At 30.1% G+C, this 14239-nt stretch overlaps 1 protein-coding gene across 1 annotated transcript; it reads right to left on the reverse strand.

The window, feature by feature from the left end:
* Window positions 1–2329: 2329 nt before the first annotated feature.
* Window positions 2330–4446, reverse strand: LOC129987803 (uncharacterized). The gene has a single exon (XM_056095743.1). The coding sequence runs from the start codon at window positions 4362–4364 to the stop codon at window positions 2787–2789; it is 1578 nt and encodes a 525-aa protein (XP_055951718.1). The 5' UTR covers window positions 4365–4446; the 3' UTR covers window positions 2330–2786.
* Between the last annotated feature and the right edge of the window lie 9793 nt (window positions 4447–14239).

Genomic DNA, 14239 nt, shown 5'->3' on the forward strand with positions numbered 1-14239 from the left:
TGATATCCGCTATCAGTTGTTATAAAAGTTTTAGTAACATTACAAAAATTACGGCAAGGTCTTAATGGATGTAATCATTATTATTATGGAGAAGTCAATTTTTTTTTAAATTGATTGAATGCAATAATTTTTTAATGTGACATCAACTTTCTTCTGTAATAAGAATAAATTTTATAATTATATTCGAGGCAAATCTCTATCAATAATAAAGATGGATGAGTCTGTGTATGTGTGTGTGTGTATTGCCGACCTATAAGAAAACTGTTAAACAGAGTCTTACAACATTTGGCATAAGATATATTTTGGAAGATGTGTATGTGGTATTTTTTCACCATTATTTCCGAAATCATTACAAAAAATTACATTTACATTGTCTTTAAATTCACACACACACACACACACACACAAAAAAAACATACACAAAGTTTTTCAATGATATCGATTTAACTTCTGTACATTTTTCTACTTTTAATAAATCTTTAAAACTATTTTAAGTAAATTTTATAACGATATATTGAATTGTTTTAAAACTTAATGAAATTTAAAACATCTTCACTAATGATACAAATATTTTTCTCCATTTTTGTTATGATAAGGCTTGTTTTCCTAAAACAGGTAAGTATCTGTTTATGACATGCTTTCAATGGCTTAGTTTCGTATAATACGTAAATATCTGTCAATGGTATACTTTTAATGGCTTAATTTCCTACAATAGATAAATATCTGTTTATAGCATACTTTTAATAGCTTATTCCCTATAATAGGTAAGTTATCTGTTTATAGCAAACTTTTAATGGCTTATTTCCTATAATAGGTAAATATCTGTTTATAGCATACTTTTAATGGCTTAATTTCCTATAGCAGGTAAATATATGTTTATGGCATATATTTACCTATTATAGTTTCCTATAATAGGTAAATATCTGTTTATGGCATACTTTTAATGGCTTAATTTCCTATAATATGTAAATATCTGTTTATGGCATGCTTTTTATGGCTTAGTTTCCTGTAGTAGGGAAGCATCCGTTTATAGCATGCTTTTAATTACATTTTGTTGCACCTAGTAATGAAGTATAAGTATGGAAGTACTTAAAGTTCCATTTAAAATTAAATGTTAAAATTTGAAATGGGGTGATAGTAAATGAGATATAATATTTTATCCCTTATTCAACGCAATGAACAGAATAGTGTAAAATTTCTTAAATAGTATGAATTTCACATTTATCAAAATTCTAAATTTAAAATTATTTTGCTTAGGAAGCTATTAACAATAAATTACAAATAATGGATTGAGCTGAAATTTTTAGCAACCATTTATTTCAGTGAACCAGCTGGTCGCACTCCAAAAATGGCATATCAGAAAAAAGAATATTTAAACTTCAAAAATCCATAATTGTTTGGAGATAAGCCGCTGTTCCAAAAAACATAACATTTGGTACTCTATTTTTTGTCATTTTTTTCTTCCTTGACGCACGTCATTGAACAGATTGTAAGATAAGATAAATATTAATGCACGATGATTCATATCTTTTTTTTTACTTACTCTCAAAAACAGATGAAATTTAATAGTTTTAAAAGATTTATGTTATTATATAAAATCACAAGATTCTGTGAATTGAGAAAATCACGAAATCCAAAATTATTTTTGATTACAAATGATCAGTATCTAAGAGTAAAACATTAAATAAAAATGAAGGTTATTGTGCATTATTAAATAGGAAGAAAACTAACAAATGAATCCAGCTTGAAGATTTTATCAAAGGTCACCTTCAGAAGGATGTATGATGATTCATTTTTAACAAATGTCCATCATGAACATGACTTAAAAATATATATCTTTAACTACCTGCCTTTTAAATTCCAAGTAAACCGGTTATAAAAAAGAAAACCGGTTTTATGAAAATGAAATAAAATTATTCTTCAAAATTATTATCAGATGTAGAATTACTTCAAGAAGAGATTAAAAGTATTGAGCATACTCCTGGGAAGACACTTTCTTATTTATATCTATTATATGACTTTTAATATGCTTAATTTATATGCTATTTGGAGATATTAAACAATTACTTAATTAACAATAATTTAAATTAATTAATTTAATAATTAAGAATATAAAATTTTTTTACATCATTTAATGAATTTGCTGTTTTATGAAACAAGCAGTTTATTTAATAAATATTAGACATTTATTAACACACATTTGTATAAAGCAAAAATTTTATTAAACAATTATTATAAAAATAATAAACATAAGTAAATATTTTGTAATCAACAAAATGAGCAAATATCTCAGATTGAAGAAATAAACATATTTTAATTGCATAGAATATACAAAATTTCAAATATATTCATTAATATAACTTTACAAGATAAAAAAAAAAATCAGAAGTACATGTTTGAAAATTAAACAATTTTCAAACATTTTATTGTTAAACAATTTTCAACATTTTGGGGAAAATGAAATTTAAAAAACTACGTTTACATCACTAAAATAATTTTTATGACTCTAAATTCCATATTTGTATAGTTAAATAAAGTTTTATTAGATCATATAAGTCAAAATCTCATAAAAAATTCGATACAAATGAATAAGACATACAGACTACTTCTCTTAAAAAGTTCTTACCTTAACCTTTCAAAACGGATTTGTCACAACTGTGTAGGGCACTGGCACAGAATTGACCCATTAGGCTTGCAAAAGGTTAAGTTGCAATTTTATGAATAATTTGTTATTCGATAGTTTGGATATATTTGATAAATTTGATATGCTAATAAGGATGGAAATATCAATTATCAATTTTTTGCAAGTATATGAACTCCATTATTTCGGATGCAAGTTCAGGATGATTTTTCCGAAATTTTTTCCAATTTTCAGAGCGTATAATATCGGTTCCGAAATCCAAGAAGAATTCTTTTACAATCGTTTTCATCGCTTCATCATGTTGTACCAATATTAAGATATCACAAGCATTAGATGTACAAACATTAGTCATTAAGAAGTTTAAGCACATCTCCTTGAGCGGTATCAATTCATATTTGGAAGCAGCGGAATATAATTCAGCCGCTACATCCCATTCAAGATCTCCCACCACACCGGTGTAGATGTAAAGCAAGAGTTTGCGAAGAGTTTTTGCATCCAAGTCTAGTTTTTCCACTTTCTTTTCAATTTGTTCAAAACCACTCTGGAACATTTCTTTGAAAACTGGCGACCTTGCACCTAAAACTGCTCTGTGAACTTGGAATGTTTCAGTTCCAGCTTGAAGTACAACATCGCTCAAAAAATGATCGTTGAACAAATTCATTAAATCTTGTCTCAAAAGGGTAGAAAATTCCTCCTCGGGTTTATTTTCTTCGGAATCTATTTCTACTGAAACACTTTTTCTGGTAGTTGTACAAGGATTAGGTATTGATACGCTTCTTGATCGTGTTAATGTGTTTTTTTCAACTTCATGGGCAGAAGCTTTCCGATCGTGTTTATATTTTTCTTCAACATTTGATGCTTGATTATCGAATAAAATTTCACTCATCACTCTGGTGCAATCACATCTGAAGAGTAACACGTCGTTTGGTAAATATATACACTTTTTCCCCAACAATGCGCTTTTCTTGGCGAATTGTGGGTAAAAATGAGTTTCTCTCTCATATCCGCACTTCCAGTTCCAATTTTCACAAACGAACACTTTTCCTTCGTAATCTATGAGGGAAATCTCCCACTTTGTGTCGTTGTATACTTCCTCATTTCCGCAAGATATCTCAAGTTGAACGTATTCTCCATTACTGGACAAGTTGAGATTGACATTCAAAGTTGGAATGACATGCAGCTTCGGCTGCAACTGAAAGCATTTCTTCTGACCTATTTTCAAAGAACTGAATCGTTCTATGGGCCAGTAATAGAAATCGTTACCCACTTCACTTCTGCCGAAGCACAAAGCGGGCCTTTCCACTTTCATGCCTGCCTTCCGCAAGCTGCAACGGAAAGTTAGAGTATCATTCGGAAGGAATTCTGACACTCTTTTCAAAAGCACGTTTTTCCTCACCAAAGATGGAAACTCGTAAGCATAATTTTGGTCAGGTCGTCTTTGTCCCTTTTTCGTTATCAGAGGTCTACCTTTGGCGTCTATTAAGGATAATTCGCAGTCTATTTCAATGTCTTTCAGGGTGTTGTCATCTCCAGCTCCAAGTATACAATCGATATAGGGTTTAGTGTCAATTGCTCTGAACGCCAAATGAAATACTATTTTCTCTGACCAGTCTACAAGGAACCTAGGACTAATGAAATACTCCAATTCAATGGAGCGGGTAAAATTTTCAACTGTCCAAACGAATGTATATGCGGCTCGTACATTTGGGTTTACGTCCGCCATCCCAGCTTCTTAGAATTTACGAAAAAGCAGACTGGTTTAATGGTTCGGAAAAAAATTCAGATCCAAACAGCATAAGCAGACCGAAATGATTTCCTTTTTAAGCTAAATTGACAGCGTTATCGCAACTTTAATTTTATCGCATAGATAGGAAGAGATATTTATTTTCTCTTCTTCAAAAAGGCTTATCTTTTTATGAAGTGAAACTTGGGAACAGAAAGCTACCTTTTAAGGTTTTTTTTTTTTTTTTGCGAAATTGTTATCGTAAGCGCATTTGCTCTTGTCAATCATCCAAGTCATGATTAAAGCTTTATTTGATGGAGAAAAGTAATTCATATCTGTCTGCTGATTAATTTTGTCGAACAATCAGTTCTATTCAGGAAACGCCTTTGCTCAGATAACAGTGTATATACATATAGAAAAAAACATGAATAAAAATGCATTTCCTTAAATTTCACCCCTAATACAGATAAGATGTTGTAATTTAATAACCAGGGAGAGTGATCACCCGAAAACTTTCTCTCACATACTCTAATAAAGATGTTGCCCAAGAGAACGCTTGTAAGTATTCGTCTGCAATACATAAGAAATATTAATTTTAGCGTGAATTTAGCCTTTTTACTGAATCTATTGAGACAACAATGGCGAGTTATATGGTGATCAAACTCTGACATGCAATTCATAGTATCAGAAAATCGAATTTTATTTTAGATGCGTTTTTCCCAACCGATGGAACAAAACTTTGACACGAAATTACACTTCTAGTCAATCCCTTGTTGGATTTGGCTCAAAATTCGGAAGTTGTCTATATTATAGATGTTTATTCTTTGTGTCTAGCTCTCTTCGTTTTACAGTTATCGAAGTGCTATTTATGCTAAATTATATTTGAACCGCCGAAACAGACAGACTTGCTCAGAGCGTATTTTATTCAAAATTTCGGTAGAAATCTACAAATTTGTTTATAAAAGCAATATACCAAATTTTATCTGTCTAGATCAATGCGTTTTTGAGTTAGACAGAGAGATGGATGGACATTTTCCAGAAATGCGTTTTCCGAACTCAGTAAGGTTAAAAACGGAATATCGTGAATATCTCCACTTTCTATTTCTATACTTTTTCTATACTACATTTATGAGAAAGTAAACAGTGTGGTCAACATATTCATGAAAATATTTTTTCTCATTCTTCCTCAATAGAAAGGCTTGTGGTGAAAACTTATAAGCCAGTTAACAGCTACGCTACACGAGCATTTGCTTTTGTATTGTGGTCATGTTACTAGGCTGCGAACCACAAGGTCCCAGGTTCTATCCTCGCTCATACCAATCCGCTACAGGCTGATCATTTATGAATATTAACTCTTTCCAGGCGTACGATGATGCATGGCATCATCAGAGACACATGCGTTTATGCATATCTCCGCTTTCAATTTAAATTAGCAGTTTATTGATACTTACATAATCTGGAAACTAATTAATATTTTAATTGATTAATTACAAAAAGAATTGATTGTAATTATTAAACATCTTGAATGTGATTTTTAAAAAAATTCTGATTTCTTTTATTAACAAATAATATTTTGAGCCTGAAAAGGCTAAAAACGTGTTCCATTCATTTAATATTTATACATAATTTACAGGATGATCAAGAAATATCAGGAGGTGTTCGGAGCCCTGTAGTGTGTTATGTACTGGACGAACTATAACAAAATTTGGCCACCATACACATTAAAGTATGCGGTTTTGATTTATCAAAAAAAAAAAAATAGCGCAAAAAATGCTGATAAGGGAAATCTTAGCGCTGCAAGCGCATTATATGTGGAAAAAGAATACATAACCATGGAAACAGTAAATAGCAACGCACCAAATACCAATGAAAAACGTTTATTATAGCAATTTACAAATTTGGCTCAAGGTGACCACCAACTTATGTTGCGGTACACGAGGTTTTCGATGGTGGCTCGCAGCATATCGGAATTTATTCGTCTGACATGTAACGCTATTTGATCTTTTAAAGTAGGAACGTCAGGAACATGCCTTGATACACGACGTCTTTCAAGTGAACCAGAACCAACCCCAAATCAGTGTCATCAGTTAATGAGTGTTATCTTATACGGATAAAATTTCAGGATCTTACGCAATATCTTCTGCATCGTCGAGAACGGCAGGCCGGGCATCTGGGGAGTGCGGCGAATGCTATGCACCGCGACTGAGGGGCCCCCACTGTGATTAAGATTTAAAATAGTGTTCTCAACAATAATAGCGTTTACGTACTGAAAGTATACAAATTTGTTTCCAAATGCCTTGCTGAGCGTCTACTGACGCCGTTATTTGGCAATGATTGCAGTGATACCTATAAAAAGGGGTGGGGGGAGTTAATTTATGAAGAAGCAAATCCTCTTCAGACTTCTTAAGACAGAGCGGCGCGATTTCAGGATGCAAGCGGGGGGTGACTTCTCGGTGCAGAAGTCGAGGCTGAGGGTGGGTTCAAATGGACTTGTAAATCATCAGCTATTTATTTTTTTCTACATCTCATATAATATTTTTTTTATGTATGCATCTGTGTATATTTTTTTATATTAAGTTGTTCAAACAAAAAGCAAAATGAAGATAAATTAAACGATCAACTCCTAACAATGCACGTTGCATTACTGCTTCACCGGCCACGATCGGAATGAAAAGAATTAAGGAAGAAGTTTAAATGGAGCAGTCGACGGATTTGGAAATATACGAAATTTACAGTATATATTGTAGTCTAGTGCAAGTGTGCAAAATATTAGTAATATAAGGTAAGTAGATTTACAGGCACTTACCTCACGTACTAGTTAATAGCGTATAGAACAGCATATTGTAATTTGATATTTCATTCTATAAACTGCTTAATACTGATAGATATAAACATGTCCATGCAAAGGAAATATTCCTCTGGGTGACAAAAAGAAAATTATCCGGAAAGAAAAAAGAAGAAAAGCTGAACTTCAAGAAGTCACAAGTACGATCCGTTTTCTTGGCTACGAAGCCTATCACACTCCTTTAATTTATTGATATGTGATGCCGCTTCCAGCAGTATATATTGTAAAATTTTTTGGGTACATTGCAAAGCTTATATTGATTGAAAACAAATAAATGGAAAATTCTACAAAAGCATTTAAACATTATTCTTAAACAATTATGTGACATTATGTCGTTGGGAGGCCAATGTAGGTTCGATTAAAGCAGTGTATACACAGTTTGAACAAACTTGTAATGTCCTAGAAGAATTTATTGATGTAAGTAACGATAATACAGCGGTATCCGAAGCTGAAAGTTTATTGGATGCAGTACAAGAAATAACATTTATTTTATGTTTATTAGCATGGTTTACAATATTGTCAAAAATTTACACTATCAACAACTATTTCAAGCAAAAACAATTGTTCTTGACTCGGCTTTCAATTTAGTAAATAAAATTAAAACCGAAATCCAAAATTTAAGAAGAAAATTTAACTCACTTTTAAACGAAGCAAAAGTGCTAGCACGTAATTTGAACATTTTCCTACAAAACGAATTCGAAAAAGGAAAAGATTATATTCCAAATTAGCAGAAGACGAAGTTTTAAAAATCCCGGTTGAGGAATTTAGGTGTTATATTTTTAACACTGTAATTGATACTGTTATTCTACAAATAGAAGATAGATTTAAAAGTATAAGAAAGATTATTTCTGCTTTCAAATTAATCACCGATATAAAAACTTTAGAAAGACATAAATTAGAGAAATGTTCCAAAAACTTAGTAAAGTTTTATAACAAAGATGTAGATGAAACCTAATCCAGGAAATTTGTTTGCTACGGGATTTGATTTTAAATGAAAGAGATGTAAATAACGCAGAAGATATATTGCAATACATACTAAATAATAATTATAATGAGTTATTTCTAAATAGATTAATTGTGTTAAAACTTTTCTTTACATTGCCAGTTACTATATCAAGTGCTGAGCGCTCTTTCAGCAAATTTAAAATAATAAAAAATTATCTTTGGTCAAGCATGTGTTCAGAAAGCTTAAATGCATTTGTTATATTAGCATCGAAAAAGAAATTTCAAAAAATTGTAATTTTTCTGAAGTAATTGATGTATTAGCCAAAACAAAATCATGCATTAATAGTACATGTTCGTGTTTGTATTTTTTTTTTTTTTTACTTTCACAAAAAATTAGGGCCCCAAATGGCTTCTTGCACCCAGGCCCCTTTATAGTGAAAGCCGGTTCTGGTTTTATCCTGAACTTTTTCTTTTCATTTCCTTCCAAAAATATTTGACAATTTACAGGTAGTTTTAATCAATATTCTTTTAATTTTTAATGCATATATTCTCTTAATTTTTAAATTATAAAAAATAACTTTAAATTTAGATGTGTTTATTTAATAAACAATATTTAAATTCAATTAATAACATGCATATTTCAATTTAATATATTATTAATTTTAATATTATTTAAATTTAATATATTATTAAATTTAATATTATTTAAATTTAATATATTATTAATTTTAATATTATTTAAATTTAATATATTATTAATTTTAATATTATTTAAGTTTAATATTATTTATTTAATACTAATTTTAATATTAAATATTAAAATTAGTATCAAATAAATAATGTGAAAATATTTTAGTACTTTATTTATTTTTATCAACTTTGTATATAAGCATTTCAATTTAATGTATCATAAATTTTCATTTTGATATGTTTAATTTTTTGATAATGATATGTTTGATTTCATAATGATATGTTTGATTTTTTTAAGCAAAATTATGTTAATTCAAATGGTATTGGAAGTGTAATTATAATTAAATTTTCAAGAGTTAAGATATAAACATAACTTTAAAGATAAATTATTTAAATAATTATTATAATTTTAATATAAAATTTTTTTTGGTACCGAAATGCATTGCTTAATAATTGATTCTACTCGTGGATAAATTAATCTTTCTCAAAGCAGACGGTACTTCGCGTAGAAAAAAACAAGGAATTTATTATTTCGCCTCCACCCTCTACCGCTTCTAATCATAGAACACGTGCATCAAAATGTTTTTACTTCCAAATCTAAAAAGGAAAAAAGAAAAAAAAATTGCTGAGAATGACTGGATTTCATTTTCTTTCTCCTATTCATAAGCGATTTTATCTAAACAAATATTCCCGCGCATGTTCAAGGTTATGAATGCAGACGAAATGAAACTCTACAAGTAAAGGGAAAACTTCCGCCTTTCTAATGTAACTTAGCAAATCAGAATTCCAGAGTGATTTATTAGCTGTGTATAAATTTATGTTAGATTTCTATCCATCAAATATTTTTTGAATTACTGAATTATTTGAAATTGTCCCTTCATACATTTCGTAATCATAAAAATGTTATTAAATAAAATTTTTGGCTTATGAAATAATAGTGATATTTTTTAATAATTAAAACTGACTGGGTGTAACTATGTATAATGGGAACTCTACAGGCTAGAATTATATAACTAGCACATAATGTACGTTCGAATAGTGACGTTGCGCGTGCGTTTCAAAGTGGTAGTGCGTTTCAAAGGTGGTATAGGTCCCACTGACAGTGGACTTGTGGTTTCAAAGAGACAAATTTGAATGCTTATGAGTGGAAGGTTAAAAACTAATATCATGCTTTGGGGTACAATTGTGCTAGGAACATCATGCGGATCCTGCCTACGGTATATAAAAAGAAATCATTGCATTCTATTCACCCTTGTTGCTCTATTACTTTGGATGCTGTAGCCTTGGGTCATCTTTTAAAATTTTTAGTTAGAATTGTTTTAATTAAAAATTGAACTATTATTTGTGCTTTCTGACGTTCACTAGAACTTATCATTGTATAAAAATAATTACCATTCCAGCTTACAATGCATATCTTTTCAATGATTCTAATTTAATAACCCTCTAATATTATCCCTTTATAAATTTTTCAAAAAAAAAAAAGCATATTTTACATCTTTTACTCTTTCAATGAAGTTCAAATCGTTTCATTGTGCATACAAATTTTTAAATGTATATTTGCATAGCAGTTTTGAAAACAGATGAAATATAAAAGTGAATTTTACTTGCTTACTTTATTTCATCCACATTTTTTTTCTGTGAAATCTGTAAACAAATTCCTTAAAAATAGATATCCAGAAATATATTTTTTAATTTCAAATATTATAATTGCAATTTTCCAGTTTATTTTATCAGTATGTTTTAATTCAAGTAACGTGGTGTTGGACCTAAAACCAGAGCCGGCCATCTAGGAAGTGCGGTGGATGCTATGCACGGGGCTCCGTGATTGAGGGCCCCCATCAAGAATTAAAATAATGTTCTGAATAATAGTAGTGGAATGGAAAAGAGAGAAGGAGAAATTTAACTGGGAAAATTGACTATTTTTGAAAAACATGACGTTGCGTGCAACATATTATAAACGTAAGGTAAAAAGATTTACGGTCATTTACTTCAATTGCTAAGTTAGACTGCATGCAGTATTTTGATAGTTCATACTATAAAATGTTTAATATTGTTAGATCTAACAGTGCCCCTGTCTAGGTAATATCTCCCTGGATATCAAAAAAGAAATTTAGTTGGAAAGAAAAAAGAAGAAAAACTAAATTTCGAAAGCTCACGAATAGATTTGTTTTCTCGTTTACGAAGTAATTCTGCCAGTGCTCAACTGGAGAAGAAACTTCGGCAGAAATTAAGCAATCTTGTAATAAAATTGTAGCAACTGTGAAATTCAGTTCGTCGAAGAATCGTATATTTATACAAATATGATCAAATCAGAAACTAACCATGAAAATGACAATAACAAATGTGATCAAGTGAATATAAGTGATCAAAGTTTATGACCAATTATCATAACTGATAAATTTAGAATGTTTTCTATTAACAAATGTATGTTCTGTACAACACAATGGAGTTTAGCTGGAGAATGCTGAAAGTAGAACATCTTCCACTGTTTATTACTTCAAAAATAATTGCCAAATGATGAAACGCAGCTTCGTAGCTGGTTAATTTACTCAAAAATTCGGTATTTTGTTTTTGTTGTACACTTTTTTACAAAAGCAGTGGAAAGGAACACTTTATATGATTTATAGGTGGCTATGATAATTGCAGAAAGCTGTCACTCATTGGGGAGCTAAAATAGATTTGGGTAAAGCAGAGTATACACAATTTTAACAGTTTGTAATGCCTAGAAGAATTTACTGACGATAAAACGATAGTATAGCAGAATCCGAAGCTAAAATATTGAATTTAATACAAGAAATCCATTTATTTTATGTTAATAGTATAGTTTGTAATATTATACAAAATTAACCCTATCAATAAACTATTTCAAGCACAAACGATTGTTCTTGATTGATTTAAGTTAATTAGACAATAAAATTAAAATTGGAATCCAATTAGGAACAAAACTTAACACATTTTTAGAAGAAGTAAAAGTGATAGCACGTAATTTAAATAGTTCAGAATATTTTCTTGCAAAATGATTTTAAAAAAAGGATTTATATTCTGAAATAGCAGAAGATGAAGTTATAAAAAACTCAGAGGAATTTAGATGTTACTTTTTAAATACTGTTATTGATATTGTTATTGTACAGATAGAAGATGCATTAAAAATGTTTCATATTAATCACTAATATAAAAACGTCACAAAAAGCATAAATTAGAAAAATGTTCCAAAAACTTTGTAAAGTTTTATTATCAAAATGGAAATAAGAACCTAACTCAAGAAATTGGTTTGCTACCAGTAAAAAAAATTGGTTTGCTAAAAGTAATGTAAATAGTGTACAAGACATACTGAATTACATACTAAATAATAATTATAAGAAATTATTTCTAAAGTTTTCTTTACGTTGTCAGTTACTATACAGAATCCTAAGCTCTCTTGTAACACATTAAAATTAATAAAGAATCGTCTTCTGTCAAGCATGTGCTCAGAATGCTTAAATGCACTTGCTATATTTAGCATCGAAAAAGAAATTGTTATTTCTGAAGTAATGAATAGCACAAACAAAATCATGCATTAAATAAAAATGCAATAATAATATATATTTTCGTGTTTGTATTATTATTATTATTTTACTTAACAAAAAATTTAGGGCCCCAAAAGGTTTTTGGCACCCAGGCCCCTGTATAGGGAAGACCGGCTCTGGAGAACGGGTATCTCTGTTTGTCGTGATATTCAATGTGCACTGCTGATAACCTACATTTTAGCTATCGCCTGATCCATAACGGCTGTTGGAACTTCTTCAACTTGTTCCTGCTTGATAACTTTACGTCCTCGGCTTGGTTGCACACCAAGAATTCCTGTTGTTTCAAATCTTTCAACCATTCTTCGTAAGTTATTTATGGTCATCGGTTCTCTACGTAACTGTTTTTACCGCCGGTATTCACGAAGAGCAGCACTGGTATTTTCATCCCGCTGATAAAATAGCTTGACTAATAATGCTCGCTCAAATAGTGACAATGCAATCGAATTCTTGTAGAATGACATAAATTCCAGACATTTTTCCTTTTATCTTCGATGTCATGTCACAAAGTACCCGTAAAAGTAAATTACATAATAAAGTTTTCGATCGCAGCGCCAGGATTTCCCCGATCAGCCTTTCTTGGTACTTTTTTCTAGATAAATTGAAACCGCATACTTTAATGTGTATGGTGGCCAAAATTTGTTATATTTCGTCCAGTACATAACACGCTACAGGGCTCCGATCACCTTCTGTTATTTCTTGATCACCCTGTACATTTTCATTAATTTAATACATGTTTTTAATACAAAATTTAATAATTTCGCATATGCTTTAGATAAGAAAATACATTTTTTCACTTATTTCACTTCTATTATATTTTTAATACGTTCATTTTTTTTTTACATTCCCATTAATTTAATACATCAATTTAGCAAAATTCTTCCGTCGAAGCTGCTAAATAGGCACAAATTGTTTTTATTAAAAAAATAAGCGAACGCATTCTTAACAACTACATGTTTTGTTTGATGTTTATAAAATTTGAAAGCATAGAAAAAAATCCTATTTTTGTCCCTAGTTTTTACTTTTTTGCAAATGAAATAAGAAACTAGAAAGAATTGTAATCACCCAAAAATTCAACTTCGAGATTTTGATTAATTCACTCTTCAGCCTTCTTGAGTTGAAAAGCATTTTTTTTAATAGCTCCTAAAGGTGAATAGGATAAATCATAATATTTTGATCTAGATGGATGAAATCTGGTTTGAGCCTATGACACGAAATTTGTAGATTGATTTTTTGAATAGAAATTTGATTTTTGATAGAAATTTGTAGATAGAATAGTTACTATTTGTGAATAGGATAAATCATAATATTTTGAGCTAAATGGATGAAATTTGATATGAGCCTATGACACGAAATTTGCAGATTGATTTCACATTTTGAAAGAAATCCATTGAAAAGAAGATTGTCTGTCCAGATTTTAGTGAATACGTGAATTACAAAATGCAATTTTAATGAATACGAAAACTGCAAAATGCAAAAATCTAGATGGATAAAATTTATGTTTGACAATCTAAAATTTAGATCCGTATTGAATGTTGAGCTAAATCCGACAAGACATATGCCATTTGTCAAGTTGGTGCATTTTCGAGCATGTAATTGCGATAGCTCGTAGACGTAATTATCTAGGCATTTGAATATATCTAATAATTTGGTATATATCGTGGTATCTTGTTACTGAAATTATAGCTCCGAGTCCAATTTTGGTTAAAATGTTGAAAAAAAAATGTCCATTCGATTTCTTTCATTATGTTACATATCACAAAACGCTCAAGTACGGGACTCTGAAATCATCGGTTTAAATCTGAACATTCGTTGAGTTCACGACCATATTC

Source organism: Argiope bruennichi, chromosome 10 (assembly GCF_947563725.1).
Source record: "Argiope bruennichi chromosome 10, qqArgBrue1.1, whole genome shotgun sequence".
NCBI classification, from domain to species: Eukaryota; Metazoa; Arthropoda; class Arachnida; order Araneae; family Araneidae; genus Argiope; species Argiope bruennichi.